The sequence below is a fragment of the Oncorhynchus clarkii genome, chromosome 8 (assembly GCF_045791955.1).
Source record: "Oncorhynchus clarkii lewisi isolate Uvic-CL-2024 chromosome 8, UVic_Ocla_1.0, whole genome shotgun sequence".
NCBI lineage: Eukaryota > Metazoa > Chordata > Actinopteri > Salmoniformes > Salmonidae > Oncorhynchus > Oncorhynchus clarkii.
The window spans coordinates 34391710-34409167 of record NC_092154.1 but is presented as its reverse complement, the minus strand read 5'-3'; the positions used below and the strand labels follow the sequence as shown (position 1 = coordinate 34409167).

Sequence of the window (17458 nt, the reverse complement as noted above, 5' to 3'; positions counted from 1 at the left end):
ATGGTTACGGGGTCTTTCTCAAAAAATGCCTTTTGTTCTGCACTTTAGATTTGACTTCACAATCTGAATTTGTACATTTCCTCCTCTTGCCCTTTATGCCCTTGTACAGTAGGTGCCTTGAATACAAATCAGGTTGGGGTTTTCCGAGAACGTGTTTGACCTATAAATGTCTCTACTTGATGATTGAACTACAATTTCTCCCCCTCTGTGAAGGCCATCTACAAGATGGTGGGGACTGTGATCATGATGAAGATGAACGAGGACGGCCTGACGCCCGAGCAGCGAGTGGACAAGATCTTCAGCAAGATGGACAAGAACAACGACGACCAGATATCACTGGACGAGTTCAAAGAGGCAGCAAAGAGCGACCCTTCCATTGTATTACTCCTGCAGTGTGACCTGCAGAAATAGAGGAGAAGGGGAGCTTGAGAACCGCCACAGACTGCACAGAAGATTCATGTTCCATTCAGTTTGCAGCTATTTCCACTGGGAAAAAAATATGCTTGGACTACCTTTCAATGGATCCGCTTCTTGATGTTTGAAACACTTGTGTGCATGAGAATGTTATTTGCTAGAAACAATTTATACGTACATATACACACACATAACGAGCTACACACACCCCACAAGATACAAACAAACTGCACACTCACTACATATTCACAATACGCACAAATATACAGATATATAAATATTATATTTCAATGATTTAAAATCAACTGCCAAAATGTGAAGTGTGCAAAGTATTTACCATACACTCATTCCACTGGAGCATCAGTGATGTGCTATGTTGAATTACGCTACAACTTATTATTCTGAGTTTACTGGCGCTAGCTACGTGTTTCATATATTGAGCAATGTCAGCCAAGTCAAATTCCTATGGTAACGTAACTGTTTCTGACAAACCAAGTATCTATTCTTCTAAAAGATTAGATTTGGATAGATAAAAGAGATGGATTAGTAGCCTATTCATCACAAACGTTTTCCTTCCAAATGTGCTTGTACTGTTTGTGAATATAAATGGAGTTCATTTGCATGCCTTTAGGTTTTGCCTTAAAAATAATCTCCTTATTTTGCATCCTATAAGAATAACGAAGACAAAGCTTGTCAACGAAATGCCGTTAAACAGTTAAACATCCAATATTTGAATATGAAAAGCATATGACAGTATAGGTCACAAGTATTGATGAATGGGATGTAATTGTTTGTGATTTGTCAAGACATTATTTTTGTGGGAGCATGTTCCTTGTAGATAATAATAGTTCATAATAATAATAGTAAACATACCCCTATTTAAAATCTACCATCTCATGAGAACCATTTTGAATGAAGAGATATTGAATGTGGCATATTTAACGACAAAACCAAAAGTCTGTATGAATACAAGAAAAATATTTAGCTGAATTGGACCGAAAGAAATTAAATACATTGAAATAAAACCACCTCATCAGTATTGTCGGAGGAAGTATAGCTTATGAGGCATAACTAATGAGAGGCAATGTGACATCTATCTGAAAATTAGCTCAGCTCAATAACAATGTAGAGGTTTGAAGTGCATTTTATCCTACATATTATTGTTCCACTTAGTTTTGGTCAATGTCATCACACCATCTCTTCAATGAAGATACAGGTTGCATATCAATGTGCTGAATTCAATGAAGTTCCTGTCATGAGTTTATTAATACCACTCATAGATAAGAGGAAATGATCTAAGGCCAGAGCGACATTGTGTTAGACATTGATTGATATTATCTCATACTGTTTGTCTCTTTCAGTTTAAAAAAGGAGTGTAAAAAAGGAACAATGTGTTGAAAGAACAAAGTGAATGCCATTCTTTATGAACCAAGCCAAGAGGACAAAAACCCTTCATGTTTTGGTAGGCTATAGTTTGCCCAATGTGTACCCAACGACGCGCTCCTCTTTATTGATCAACTTTTTGTACTTTTTTATTCCCCTCACTGAAGCAGGTGCAGTGTATCCTGTCCTCCCATAAAGACAACTGCTTAGAAATAGCCCGAGACCCCTGGTCTGGTCCCAGATCGGTTTGTGCCATCTTGTCACGGCGCGACATTGGAGTTGGCAAGACAGCACAAACAGATTCGGCTGCAGGCTATTAGACCCCAGCTTGACTGGAAATATTAAGTAATTCACCTGTACACCTTCGTTGTCCGGGTACTGTGTACTGTCTCCGTACGATGGTCACACGCAATCTCAGACAGCTCTGGCCCGATTTGGACGAAACTTGGGTGAATAATGCGTCTTGCCATAGAGATCCAGCGTTTACTAAATTACACCGATTGGCCCAAGGCAGGCGCTATAGTAATTAACAGAAATGTGTTTGTCACACGATCCCAATCGGCCCAAGGAAGGGCGCTGTATCATTGGTGGGGGAGGACATGTTTACTGTTGCCTTGTTGAAAGATTGCAGACACTGCTTATATAAATCACTAGTTGCAATTTGGTAACTAACTACCCATTTTGTTTCACATCTCATCTGCACATTTGGGAGGAGTTATTTGATTCATTTATTTTCAAATTGACTGCGATAGGAAGACTAAGTCCACCATCATTCCTCAATAAATTAGGCTGACCGTCTGTAAATCTGAAACTTCACATGAACATTTTCGCCCAGAAATGCTTGTACTTAAAACTATTATTAATCCGATACCAAATGTAAGCAAAAGCAACAGTGTCAACTGAAGGATTATTTTGTACATGTAGCATGTATTGTGTCCCTGATAACATGGCTGCACTACTCGTGTTGTGATTTAAACTAATAAAATAACTATGGTCTGTTTTCTGAATGTGTACTGAATATAGCCACCAGATGTCGCTTGTGTTAAGTGATATCAGAATACGCAGGCAAACCAATGGTAGAGATTGTCCTCTTGTTGATGTCTTGGATATAGATTTACCAACTCCCAGAACATCTGTTCTCTAAATACAAGCTGAACTATCCCCATGACAAATATGGTGTTAGCCGAGACAAAATAAAAACAGGCTGTTATACTGTGAAATACTGACTGCAAAGATCCCCGGTTCAGCATTGTGTGTGTATATATAATATACAATAGAACTGCAGGCAGTCGTGTGTGCCTGTATGCAACGATTGTGACCTATACCTCTACTTTGACCTGGAACTCATTACCTTTTCACCAAGAGTGCTATAACAGATGTGCATTCACGCAAGACGTATGGCCAGCAGCTTTTTTTTTTAAAAAGGACAATTTTACCAAAATACATTTATTTGACAGACTCTGAAATCTAAAAGTGAATTTGTATGAATAGATTTGATGCATACATTTTGTGGATGATTTTTCAGAGATCGTATGTGTTCAATATGCACCACAGAAACAAAGTTTAAAAAAAACTTTAAAAAACTGGCCTGCCAAACGCAATGAAATCTAACAAAAGTAGAAAACACCTGCGTGCAAAATTTTGCGACAAACAACTTCACACTTGTCAAAACGCACATTCTGTACCAGGGAAGGACAATGGGGAAGAGGGGGAAAAAGGCGAGTCTATTTTGGGGGATCTGTGTTGATGCCGTATTTCTCCTTCAGAAGCTTCAGCTGCTCCTCTTTCTTCTTGGTGTCCATCTTCTGGAACGCCTGAGAGAGAAAGAGTGACATGGAAACCATGAATTATACACGCTCAAGAGCAGAACTATACATCGTTTTTTTTCTTCCACAAATCAGACAGGCAGACTTGTCAGGCAAACATTGACCTTGCATTAGCGCCTTAATGGTAGAGTCAGTGATGTACATAGTAAACCGCAATATCGGGCCAACTTCCACAACAACGAGCAGTGAAACTACAACAGCGTGAGGAGAGCGTACTGTCATACCCCCGTCAACGTGGTTTTCAGGGTGCTGCACTGGGAGCGTGACGAGATGTGGCCACAAACGTCAGTGACGCAATAGCTGCGATTTTCTCTGGTTAACAGTAAACATTAAACTTTTCTCAAAGCAAAACTTTTACAGGTTAAGTAACCTGGTTTAAAAATATATGTATTAGTAGGAAAATGGCAACTCACCCTGGCCTGCACACTGAACCTTTCAACATTTTAGGTGTGTATTTAAAACAAGACAAAGTGCATTCTACATTGGATGATCTAGCTAGCTCTATTGATCACTTCACTTGCTATACTCCCAATTTCATTGGACATTATATACAATTACACCACGCTCAACCCCACCCTCCCCGAGACGCCGGCAAGGCTCCGCCCCAAAAGGGATTTTCCAAGGGCCATTTTCCTATTTAGTTGTACTATTAGAGATTTGTGAATTTATATTTGCTATTGTGTTTCTGTGAATCTACGTCTCTGCAATGGTCTGGCTGCCAAGAAAAATAGACTAAAAGGGCAAAACTACTTCAAGCTAGCTTTGGTTCGCAGACATGCTGCCTTTTGCGTGCGGTATATCATGTCTCATAGATCAGCGCGAGTTGTTAAAACTGCGGCTCACGTTACGGAGATGGTACGCTGTAACATTGGTCATAACAAGTGCGAAGAGCGAGGCTAAACTTCTCCATTGTATTGGTCCCGCAGCTTCACATTGCAGCAGAGTGAAGTGCAGTAGCGCACCCATGCAGATCCTCTGTGTGAGTGCATCATCTTGCATCGCTTGTCTGCAATATCTGTGGTTTATCCTGTTGCTCGTGGCACATCAAATTGCTTTGTTTCAGTTTAATTCAAATGATCACAGAGCTGGACTCTTCCGCCAGACACCTACAGGGTAAAATGTAATGTACCAGCATTGACTACACTGTTTGTTCAGTATAATTTTTCTATCTACAAAGCGATTAAAGTTATTAATCCCTACCAGATACCCCTTGAGATGATTTATCAACAATTGTAAGAGACTTTGCCAAGTCCTTGATAGAATAGATCGTACATAGATCTACGTACCCTGTTTGCATTGTAGTATAAAACTACAAGATATCTGTTACAGACGTTGAATCCAGACAGGTGATCGCAGGCGTTCTTGGCATCAAAGATGTCCTCGTAGATCACGTAAGCTGTCCCTCTTGATTCCGGTGTGTTTCCACTGAAAACAGGGCACAACAAGACAGACATAGGAGACAAGGATGAGACTGTGGTTGAACACCTGCCACAGTTCTGCAGACTACACACGAGAAGATTATACCTAGAATTGGGCTGATCCCACCCAGAGCCACAATCTTCAACTTACGTTCGAATCTGTCGTATTGGTCCATATTTCCCAAAGATGTCGTACATTTCCTCAGCTGTAATCTTGTATGGTAGATTTCTAATGTAGAGTATTCTGTTGACTTCAGGTGGTAATCGAATCTGCAAAGGAAACAGAATTCGTAACTGATAAGCTCCATTTAAGCCATGTTTCCATTGGCACTTTGAAATCAACCCAGGTTGGGCTGGCTCAAATTGCATTTCCACTGCCTCCAGAAATAAAATATGTTATGTTGATAGATAGCCAATATGTGACTGCAGCTGGCTTCGCTAATATTGCTAGCTAGCAAGATATTGGAGAATTTAATTCACCCTCACCAGGACAGCAAAGAAAGAAAGAGCGAGCTAGCGAGGGAAAGAGATTGGAGGGACACAGTCAGGCTTGTCGGCCACCAGTCAGGCAGACAGAACTGTCGATCTGTAATCAAATGTAGGCTATCCAATGCTGTATTTCTTGGCTTGCAATGCCTTGCGCAAGTTCACTAAAATAGGGGCTATCAATGAGTAGGCTGAGTTATTCTACACGCAACAGACCTAAGATCAAACACACACTAGCGTTCTTCATAGTAAAGAGAAAGAGGAGCAGGCGAGGGAGAGAGGATCCGGCCAGGCAGTCAGAACCGTGCACATAAACGATATCTTGGTAATCTGTATTTAGCAACGCTTTGTAAATTCACCAAAAGTATATATTAGGCTATCAATGAGAATGGCTAAGCTATTCTTCATAGTGCCAGTGAATTGAAGTTGAACATTGCCACATGCATCAGTTTAATTAGGCCTAAATGTGCAATAAAAAGTATTGCCTATAGCTTATTTAATGAAAGACTGGATGGCTGTTGATGTCCTAGGTCAGGGCTCACCAATCCTGTTCCTAGAGAGTTACCTTACTGTAAGTTCACTCCAACCCAAGTTGTAACTAACCTGATTCAGTTTATCAACCAGCTAATTGTTGAAATCAGATGCGCTAGATTAGGGTTGGAGTGAAAACCTACAGGATGGAAGCTCTCCATGAACAGGGTTGGAGAGCAATGCCCTAGGCAATAGATCACAAAGCAGCATCCCCGCTAAACTAGTTGGAAATGGCAAGTTCACTTTCTCGTCCATAAACATAGTCAAGCGCAAATGCGATTCAGCAGCTCAAATCAGCAGGATGTGGGGGCATTGTCATCAGGAAGGACATCTACCATGGATGGATGGCTAAAATAATGATTATGAGCACACTTCATCAATGTAAATAGTATGGGAGAACTATACATTAGGCGGCCGAGCACGAGCTACCAGTGTAGCCTATTATCATCTAGACATGACTTTGAAATATCTTCACGCCGACAATAACCTCCAGGCTTCTGTTGGTCAATTCAATTTGAAGAAAAATCATTACAAGGGACATTTTGGAAAAAAAATCCTGTGTGAATCATCCTCTGGAATAACACACATGCTTGGATAATAATTACAGAACCAACATCTCTGGTAATGCCTGCCTGAACAAGGGTATAACATGGAAAAGAATAGGCTTATCAGCGTAGAGTGCACGCATCATCCAATGGGATCCATCAAGGCTTCAAACAGCAGAAATATCACTAATATTCTAGTTCACACATCACCTTCTATATTCAAACAAAAATAGTCATTTTATGGGCAAATGGGCAGAATCATGCTCATGTCATTCCGGACTCCATAATAATGAGATGGTGTATTGTGTGTACATTGTTTCAGCGCTCTTAGGGAGTAGAGCCAGAGTTGACTCCTACGACTCCAATCACAAGGGTCGGAGTCATGCACCACTAGTTTTAATGTATTTAACTAGACAAGTTAAGAACAAACTCCAATTTACAATGACGGCCTACCCCGGACGATGCTGGGCCAATTGTGCGCTGCCCTATGGGACTCCCAATCACGGCCATTTGTGATACGGTCTGGAATCGAACCAGGGTCTGTAGTGACGCCTCTAGCACGGAGATGCAGTGCCTTAGACTGCTGTGGCGCATCCAGCAGTAGCATAATAAAGACGTCACCAGCCCGAATTCTAATTGAGCTGGCAACAGTTGCGCAGGCCTGAGTTTCCCTCGACCCAGCTCGAATTTGAGAATTGCCGGCGCAAACGGGGCTTTTTAAAAATTATAACCAAATCAAGTTAAATAAGTATCAACAACTGTGCCAAGTTATAAACAGTAATGTCAACGTTACTAACGTTAGTCACTCGCATAGTTAGCTTTCTAGCTCGAGACTTCAGTAAAAATGGAAAGCTATTTAAGTTGTGTTTTATACACATTTAAGTTGTGTTTTATAGTTAATGTCTTCATAAAATTCAAATTAATCGATGAAGCCATCCGTCTGTATTTAGTTTCTTACGTTAACGTGGCTAGCTAACGTCGTTAGCGAGCTAGCTAACAGTACGCGTCGTCAGCCATCCAGCAACCACGCTAGTTCTGTATTTCTAGACATAAACCCTGACTCAGTTGATTGTAGCTATCATTTGAACACAAAAAAACATGACAAATGTGAACTTACATTAGCTCGTTTAGCTGCTTGCATAGCCATAGTTGTATATTTTCCGTACAAAATGTTCTAAGAACAAAAATTGCGTACAGCTTTGGACGTCGACACAATACGGACAGACGCAGCTTGTTTACGTATTTCCGTTTCCAGACTCTTCTTCTTCTTCTTCTTCTTCTTCTTCTATGGTATAATGGCGTTCGCAACAATTACATGTGCATTCCGCCACCTACTGTGCTGGTTAATAATAAGCATCCCAAAAAGGAAAAAATGTGATAAAAAATAAATCAAATATCTCAAATCAAATCAAAGTTTATTTGTCATGTGCGCCGAATACAACAGGTGTAGAAATTACAGTGAAATGCTTACTTACAGGCTCTAACCAACAGTGCAATTTCAAACAAAAAGGTGTTAGGTGAACAATAGGTAAGTAAAGAAATAAAAACAACAGTAAAAAAACAGTGAAAAATAACAGTAGTGAGGTTATATACAGTAGTGAGGCTATATACAGGCACCGGTTAGTCGGGCTGATTGAGGTAGCATGTACATGTAGATATGGCTAAAGTGACTATGCATATATGATAAAGAGAGAGTAGCATTAGCTACTTGCTCCACTGCCACCCCGTCGATGTGGACGGGGGCATGCTCACCCCCACTGTTTCCTGTAGTCCACGATCAACTCCTTAATCTTGCTGACATTGAGGGAGAGGTTGTTGCTCCATCACCACACTGCCAGGTCACAGACCTCCCCCCTTTAGGCCTGGTCAGGCCTTCCACCGTTGAGTTGTCAGCGAACTTGATGGTGCTGGAGTTGTGCATGGCCATGCAGTCGTGGGTGAACAGAGAGCACAGGAGGGGACTAAGCACACACCCCTGTGTCAGCGTGGTGGAGGTGATGTCAGGGAGTCCAGGATCCAGTTGCAGAGGGAGACGTTCAGACCCAGAGTACTAAGCTTGATGACAAGCTGGAGGGGACAATGGTCTTGAATGCTGAGCTGTGGTCAATGAACAGCATTCTCACATAGGTATTCCTCTTATCTAGGTGGGCGAGGGAGAGCAATTGAGATTGCGTCGTCTATGGATCTGTCGGGGTGGTATGCAAATTGGAGTGGGTCTAGAGTGGCTGGGATGGTGGAGTTAATGTGTGCCATAACCAGCCTCTCAAAGCACTTCATGATTACCGAAGTGAGTGCTACAGTGTGGAATAAGGGGTAGTTAGAGAGATGGTTGGCCATGGAATACACATAAAATGGGGTGCTGGTGTGCTTCTGCACCTCTTTTAGGTCGTTATCACAAATATCCGGCCTATGTTCAGTCATACTCGGGGTCTCGCGTGTGTCCCTCGATGTCATTCCGTCTCAGTCGCAGTATTCAAATCGTGGTCATCGTGTGTCTGTGAATCCCAACATTAAAGACGATGAGTGATCACAGCATATCCACAAATTGAGCCATAGGCAATTCAAGTTAAGCATTGAGGACAGGCTTTTGTTGACAACGTGGTGGTTTACACTATGTCTACTGTGTGTGTGAAAGATGGAAGAATCTTACCCCAGCTGTAGGTAAATTTGTGTGTGGTCACTTAGGCCTGCACATCAACCAGTACTGGGACCATTGTAGACTTGGGATGCTTGCTCTCAAAGTGCTGCTTGAATTAATTCGGGTCTGCGTCGATAGAGGTCAAGTACAAAATGGAGGAAGTTAACAATCTGTGGCTTAGATTGACCTCAAAGCTGACACAAATGATACAAACAACAAACTACTACACATATGAAATACTTTACCATACAGGCCAGTACAATAGCCTACAGATGGAGAGGAACCTAAAGGCAGCTACCGGATCAGAGCACAAGTGGTGGAAGTTGGCGGAAGTGGATGCTGAGTTCGAATTAAGCAGCGTGTCAAGTAAATTTGGTAGTAGTAGTAACGAAAACTGGAACTAAAAGGAAATTGTATAAAATTGGAGTAGAGGCTACATGTGTAAATTATAATAAATCGCTTCTTGTTGGGATGCGTTTTATTTTTTATTTCTTTATTTTTTTTTGCGGCGTTTGTTGAGTTAAGGATGCATGTGGGAAACCCGTTTGAGGTGTCGAAAATGGTGACCTATGCGCTTGGAAAAGTGGAGTCTGCCAGAGTGACCAGGAGTGTATTTCTGAAGCGCTGAGGAAGATTGCAGTGGGCCTCAAAAGAATCCGGATAACAGAAGTTCTTTGTTTTGAACTTCGGAGTAGAGCACACATCAAAGGAGTCTCAGGGGTGACGACGGATGTTCAGGTTGAATACCTGAAGAGAATTCCTGTGGTGTGGGTGGTTTCTGGCCTCTGACCCGCTGGGCGAATGGAGAAAAATAAGAAAATCTGTCTGTTCTGTTGTTTTTTGATAAAGAGCAAATACCTACCCATGTGAAGCTTGGTTATGTAAGATACGGTGTAAGAGCTTTTGTTTTCAAACCACTGCAATGTAAGTTTAAAGGATTTGGCCATGTTTCAAGTGTGTGCAGACGAAAATAATATACTGAAGAACGGTGTGTAGAAGGATGACGGTATTGAAATTGTGGTGGGGATCATGATCCTGAGTTCCTGGAGTGCCCGGTAAGGGTGAAGGAAATTGAGGTGGCAAAAGTTAGAACTGTCAATCGAGTCTCCTATGCGGAGGTGATTAAAATAATTGAGAACACTAGTGATGCTAGTGAAGAGATGGTAGAGGACACACCACAGACTGTAGTAAATGTTTGCTGTCAGACAAAAGATAACGTGTGTTGAAAAGGTGGATTTGGTTGCGTTCATTCCCACAGTTATAAACTGTACAGCACAAGTCTCAAAGAAGTCGAAGAAACTGGACATTACTGTGGCTGCGGCAGAAACGTTTTTGGGACTCAAGAGTTTTACATCTGAAGACTTGAAAGGGATACTGGTGCTGGAAGACCCGCCACCCCAGGTTCCCCTTGAGCCTGTGTAGGGATCATATCTGTTTTATTTATTTATTTTTAACAGAAAAGTCGTTTTATTTGGTTTTATATCAACAAGTTCAACTTCAATTTGAGAGTGGAGCTTACATTATGTGTAAATATACCTCTGTATCGCTGTGATTCAGTATGTTCATTATTTTAAGTCAGGTGTTAGAGTTGGCCTGGGACAAAACTCCTGCTCTTCAGGACTTCCTTCAATGTCTGAAACAGACCAAAGCAGGAGAATAGAGTTCCAGGTTGACACAGTTGTCCTAATTGAGAGGTGATAAGACCCGCGGAAACCCATTGGTTCTGGAATAGAGAAGGTGCAAATAAGGTTAATAATTTGGCATCATTAACATGACAGCAAATCTACCTCAAATACAAATGTGTGAATAACAATTCATTTAAAACCCACCATAGCAGGTAGGACTAAATAAGGTTACATAACCTTGCCTACTAGCTATACTAATGATCTGCTGTACAGAGCTTTACAGCAAACATATCAATGTTTCCCCACAGTAAAGTAAGCACACTGTTGACTTACTGTTGGGCCTCCTGAGTGGCGCAGCAGTCTAAGGCACTGCATCTAAGTGTTTGAGGCGTCACTACAGACACCCTGGTTTGAATCCAGGTTGTATTATAACTGGCCGTGATTGGGAGTCCCATAGGGCGGAGCACAATTGGCTCAGTGTCGTTTGCGTTTGGCTGGTGTAGGCCGTCATTGTAAATAAGAATTTGTTCTTAACTGACTTGCCTAGTTAAAAAAATTAAATGTCAAATTAAAAGAGGATGGTAATCAGCAGTGGTGTAAAAGTACTTTAAAGTACTACTTAAGTATTTTTTTGGTGTTTCTGTACTTTACTTTACTACTTATATTTTTGAAAACTTTTACTTTTACTTCACTACATTCCTAAAATTTTTTTGTCTTGAATGCACCATCAATACAGACAGACAGGAAGAGGAAGAGAGAGAGGCCCAACTCAGCGGAAACTCTATCTCCCTCCAGCAATGAGAGACAGTGGTGTATAGTACTGAAGTAAACATACCCCAAAAAACTACTTAAGTAGTACTTTAAAGTATCTGTACTTCACTTTACTATTTATATTTTTGGCAACTTTTACTTTTACTCCACTACATTCCTAAAGAAAATAATGTACTTTTTACTCTATACATTTTCCCTGACAACCCAAAGTACCTGGTACATTTAGAATGTTTACCAGTACAGGAAAATTGTGAAATTCATACACTTATCAAGAGAACACGTGGTCATCCCTACTGCCTATGGTCTGGTGGACTCACTAAACACAAATGCATCTTTTGTAAATAATGTCTGAGTGGTGGAGTGTGCCCCTGGCGATCCGTGAATTTTTAAAACAAGAAAACGGTGCTATCTGCTTTGCTTAATATAAGGAATTTGAAATTAGTTATACTTTTATTCTACTTTTGATACTTAACCCTTGTGTAGTCTTAACATTCTGTATACTGCCCTTGTCCTTAGGGTAAAAAATGACCCGCATTCACTAAGCCCCTAAAATAAAGCAGCTTTATTTAATTTTAAACCACAAATCTATTTTGCATGATAAAACCACCTGTCATTCATCAAAACGTTGTGAATATCTGGGTTTTCCCTCTTCACAATGCAGAAAGACAATCAGTGAACACCACTCTTTTTTATTACAGCCCACTGTCATAATTGTTTTCTTTACTAAAGTTGAGGTTTATTATTATTATTACTAAAGGTACTGCATAGGTGTAAACATTCATTTTTTAGCAAGAGATAGCACCTGTATAACCTAAGAAAGGTGCTTCTACACCTGCATTGCCTGCTGTTTGGGGTTTTAGGCTGGGTTTCTGTACAGCACTTTGAGATATCAGCTGATGTACGAAGGGGTATATAAATACATTTGATTTGATTTGATTTGATTTTGTTATTCACTGGCTTGCCTAGTTAAATAATCAGACATGGTATTCCTTCCTTCCTCTAATTCTGGGTACATTTGACTTTTCTTTAAGTAGTGTACAGGACAGAAATTAGTCAAGTGACATAGTCTACATGTCAACAGAACATATCAGTGAGTGGAATCAAGTCTCTTGTCTCTCCAGGGACTTGGGCGGCTTCCAGAGATGCTGCTGCCACATCATTGGCACTTCCTACAACTTGTGCTCCTGCACAATCACACAAGTGCTCTGCACAAATATCTAACACGTGCACAGCAACAGTATGCCCTCACGAGTTCAAGGCAACAAGCCGCAATACCAGACACCAAAGATCATTCTTGGCAAGAGCTTTCAATTGTTAGTTAAAGAAGTGAATGTAACTGTAACCAATGATGTATGTCTATGACTGCAGTCTGTATCTGGTCCTTCTCTCAGTGGTTGTCCTTGAGCTCAGACAACTTCCAATGAATTGTAAACCGAATGAGCACAATGTACATCACATAGAATGACATGGCCCCTCCGTCAAGAAACGTCCTCGAATACAAATTATCTGAAGTCATCGAACTGTGTCTATGTGATTTGATTTGTGTGGTTCATACTGAAAGAGGAGGTTACATGTTTGACTAGACTACTAGAGGATATCAGGGTGCTATATAGAGACATGCGGTATAACTCTGCACACAGAACACACAGAAACAGGAACTGGATTTGGACAAACATAGCTAATTGTCTTCTGATGGAGTTACTGATAACCACTGATTTTCTCTTATGTTAGATGCTATGGGGGAAAGGGCTTGGATTGTCATTTCAATAATATCTCAAACACTGAGTTAATCTCTTCAGCCTGAAAGACAGTGCACTTCATTATTTATGGCTAAGCACCCATCTTGGCTTTACTAGCTTCAAGTTTAAGATTTATCTTTTTTTTTTACATTTCAGCACGTTGCAGGTAACACTGTGTAATCGAGCTGCCCATCAGACGCATCGTACTCTTTGTACCAAGGACCATTGTGGTTGCCATGGTCACTGTTTACACAACCAGGAGTAACCGCCCACCCAATGCTCGACGACCACTAGAGTGTTTGTCACAGGCATTTTGGCCCAGGGCTGCGTTCAGTGCGAAAAAACATTTTGCAACTATTGCGGCACCCCCCTCTCCTTCTCTTTGGCCGACGAGAGTAAGACATTTAAACGTGTTAACCCTCGCAAGGCTGCCGGCCCAGACGGCATCCGTAGCTGTGTCCTCAGAGCATGCGCAGACCAGCTGGCTGGTGTGTTTACGGACATATTCAATCGCTCCCAATCCCAGTCTGCTGTCCCTACATGCTTCAAAATGGCCCCCATTGTTCCTGTACCCAAGAAGGCAAAGATAATGGCAGGTAGCGGCAGGTAGCCTAGTGGTTCGAGCGTTGGGCCAGTAACCGGAAGGTTGCTGGATTAAGTCCCTGACCTGACAAGTAAATATATATTTTTTAAAATAAAAAATCTGTCTTCTTCCCCTGATCATGGGTGCACAATCCATAGGTAAGGCTGTACAGTGCATGCCCCCAATGCAATTATACAGTCCATCGCATCCACAGTTAGATTTCAACAGTTTTTTATGTTAATTGTCAAATTCATTATTGTATTTCATTTTAAATTACGTAACAACATTCCAACCTTGTTTAGCTTCAATTAGCCGAAATATATGGCTTGATTCCACTATTTGTATCCGTTTGAATGTATTTTAATGGGGACCTTTATTCTGAAGGTGATCAGCAAATACCAGTATTGTGTCTAATCATTATTGTGGCTCATGTCACACAGGTGACCCATTATCAGTGGTGGAAAAAGTATCCAATTGTCATACTTGAGTAAAAGTAAAGATACCTTCATAGAAAATGACTGAAGTAAAAGTGAAAGTCACCCAGTAAAATACTACTTGAGCAAAAGACAAAGTATTTGGTTTTAAATATACTTAAATATCAAAAGTAAATGTAATTCCTCAAATATACTTCAGTATCAAAATTAAAAGTACAAATCATTTCAAATTCCTTATATTAAGCAAACCAGACTGCACACTTTTCTTGTTTTTTTGTATGTATTTACAGATAGCCAGGGGCACACTTCAACACACACACAAACACATCATTTACAAACTAAGTGTTTGCGTTTAGTGAGTCCACAAGATCAGAGGCAGTAGAGATGGCCAGGGAAGTTCTCTTGATAAGTGTGTGAATTGGACCAGTTTTCCAGTCCTGCTAAGCATTCAAAATGTAACATGTACTTTTGGGTGTCATGGAAAATGTATGGAGTAAAAAGTACATCATTTTCTTTTTGGAATGTCGTGATGTAAAAGTAAAACTAATAAAAAATATAAATCGCAATGTAAAGATACCCCCCAAAAACGACTTAAGTAGTACATTAAAGTATTTTACTTAAGTACTTTACACCACTGCCCATTATTTCACACCTCAGTGAGCTATGTACTAGACTTGATGTTTCAAAGTTTACTCCTCACACACATGGTTATGGGCTTAAAAAACAAAAACATCTGTACCATGTCAGATATAAAGTTGAAATGTATTCCATTATGAGTTGGCATGCTAATATTAGACTTTATATACATGAATTATGAAATTATGAAAAATATTAATGACATTCCAACCATGAGGCCAGTAGTCATTTGACTGCAGGAAAGTGCTACTATGGTCATATTCATTTGATTAGTTAATCTGACATGGTATACCTTCCTTCCTCTTCTGGGTACATTTGACTTTTCTTTAAGTAGTGTACAGGACAGAAATAAATCAAGTGACATGGTCTATATTTTAACAGAACATATCATTGAGTAGAATCATTTCTCTTGTCTCTCCAAGGACTTAGAAAGTGTTCAGAGACGCTGCAGCCACATCATTGGCACTTCCTACAACTTGTGCTCCTGCACGATTGCACAAGTGCTCTGCACAAATGTCTAACATGTACACAGCAACAGTATGCTCTCAGGAGTTGAAAGCAACAAACCGCACTATCAGACATCAAAAATAATTATTGGAAATAGCTCTCAAACTAGGCAAATTACATTCTCCATCACTAAAGGCATTTGATATGCTTATCTATTGATTTGGTGTTTTGCCCATTTGTTGTGTACAACTTTTGATGATACACCTTTGATGATATATTTAGGCAGATTATATATTTTTACCTGTTTTTGCATGACATCACATTTCATGTGTGATTCTGCATATGTACCAATATGTTCAAACGTCAGCACAAGAACTGTTCGTTGGGAGCTTCATGAAATTTGTTTCCATGGCCGAGCAGCCGCACACAAGCTTAAGATCACCATGCGCAATGCCAAGCGTCGGCTGGAGTGGTATAAAGCTTGCCGCCATTGGACTCTGGAGCAGTGGAACGTGTTCTCTGGAATGATGAATCACGCTTTACAAACTGGCAGTTTGATGGACGAATCTGGGTTCGGCGGATGCCAGGAGAACGCTACCTGCCCGATTGCATAGTATTAACTGTAAAGTTTGGTGTAGGAGGAATAATGGTCTGGGCTGATTTTCATGGTTCAGGCTAGGCCCCTTAGATCCAGTGAAGGGAAATCTTAATGCTACAGCACACAATGACATTCTAGACGATTCTGTGCTTCCAACTTTGTGGCAACAGTTTGGGGAAAGCCCTTTCTTGTTTCATCATGACAATGCCCTCGTGCACAAAGTGAAGTCCATACAGAAATGGTTTATCGAGATTGGTGTGTAGGAACTTGACTGGTCTGCACAGAGCCCTGACCTCAACGCCATAAAACACATTTGAAATGAATTGGAATGCTGACTGCGAGCCAGGCCTAATTGTCCAAAATCAGAGCCCGACCTCACAAATGCTCTTGTGGCTGAACGGAAGAAAGTCCCCACAGCAATGTTCAAACATCTAGTTGGAAAGCCTTGCCAGAAGAGTGGAAGCTGTTATAGCAACAAATTGGGGACCAACTCCATATTAATGCCCATGATTTTGGAATGAGATGTTTGACGAGCAGATGTCCACATACTTCTGGTCGTGTAGTGTATGTTGATTGTAAAGACATTGTGTTTTGAGTTCAACAAGGATCGTTGAGAAATAACAGTTAGACCTACCAAAAGCTGAGAACCTCTCCTCTTTGATAGGGACAACTCGTTGCGTCCAAAGATGTTGTTTTTCTGCAATTGCATCTTGAAATGTTATACAATCACAAGGGCGGAGAGTGAGTGTGAAAGGCTCGCTCATTACAGCAGCCGGTCTCAGCAAGGCAAGCACAGCTGAAGGACATACACTTCTATAAAAGGCATCATGAGGAAAATGCACTTTTACTGTTTTACAAATTCATGGTTTTATCCTCCCAGTAAATAGGATGTTTTGATTGAGGGGGCCAGGTAGAATGAGTAGCTTGCACCAGTGCGACCAATATTTTTTAAAACTCGCACAGCCAAGTCAAGGGGTTGCAAAATGCGACTCAAGGGTTGCAGTCTGGGGCTATTCATCGAACACCTTGCGAGAGTTCATTTGACGCGTTTAGTCAAATGCAAACAACAACAAAATGTACTCTGTTTATGTAAATTAGACTTGCTTACAGAACAGCTAGTTGATATCCAACCAGCAACTGATGCGGAGGTTGTGTCAAGTGCTCCCACACAGACACTGTGTCTTCATCAAACTGAACTATGAATACTCAAAATACTCCGTTCCATTTTAGGATGACGCCGTGCTTGAGGAAGACACCTCATGTCTTGGAGTGGCTTTACGTCTCTTTGAAGACTGTATGGTTATGTCATCACAGCTGATTGGATGGGTGTCAGCCAAATCCACACAGGGGCAAATGCACTCATGTTGTTTGTTGATTTAAATTA

The 17458-nt window shown here is 40.9% G+C and overlaps 2 protein-coding genes and 1 long non-coding RNA gene across 3 annotated transcripts in view; 1 reads left to right on the top strand and 2 right to left on the bottom strand.

Annotated features, from left to right (window-relative positions):
* Nucleotides 1–1631, top strand: part of LOC139415315 (visinin-like 1a) — a 56208-nt gene extending 54577 nt beyond the window's left edge. Inside the window, exon 4 of the mRNA XM_071163354.1 lies at nucleotides 214–1631. Within this exon, the coding sequence (XP_071019455.1) occupies nucleotides 214–411 (198 nt within the window). The 3' untranslated portion in view covers nucleotides 412–1631. The remainder of the gene's footprint in view (nucleotides 1–213) is intronic.
* Nucleotides 1632–3193: 1562 nt separating this feature from the next.
* On the bottom strand, nucleotides 3194–7859 carry LOC139415316 (splicing factor 3B subunit 6-like). The gene is made up of 4 exons (XM_071163355.1): nucleotides 7721–7859; nucleotides 5193–5311; nucleotides 4910–5048; nucleotides 3194–3611 (listed from the first exon to the last, which is right to left on the bottom strand). The coding sequence occupies exons 1-4, from the start codon at nucleotides 7748–7750 to the stop codon at nucleotides 3522–3524; spliced, it is 378 nt and encodes a 125-aa protein (XP_071019456.1). The 5' UTR covers nucleotides 7751–7859; the 3' UTR covers nucleotides 3194–3521.
* Nucleotides 7860–8003: 144 nt separating this feature from the next.
* Nucleotides 8004–9367, bottom strand: LOC139415314 (uncharacterized). Its single transcript, XR_011634957.1, has 2 exons — nucleotides 9254–9367; nucleotides 8004–9098 (listed from the first exon to the last, which is right to left on the bottom strand). It is a non-coding gene; the product is annotated as an uncharacterized lncRNA (long non-coding RNA).
* Between the last annotated feature and the right edge of the window lie 8091 nt (nucleotides 9368–17458).

Bases quoted from the DNA above. Each gene is read 5' to 3' on its own strand.
- LOC139415316 (XM_071163355.1), bottom strand. From the start codon at position 7,750: ATGGCTATGCAAGCAGCTAAACGAGCTAAT. The intron at 5,312-7,720 runs GTAAGTTCACAT...TTTCCTTTGCAG, and splicing joins AAGCAGCTAAACGAGCTAAT to ATTCGATTACCACCTGAAGT. The intron at 3,612-4,909 runs GTACGTAGATCT...TTTCTCTCTCAG, and splicing joins TATACTACAATGCAAACAGG to GCGTTCCAGAAGATGGACAC.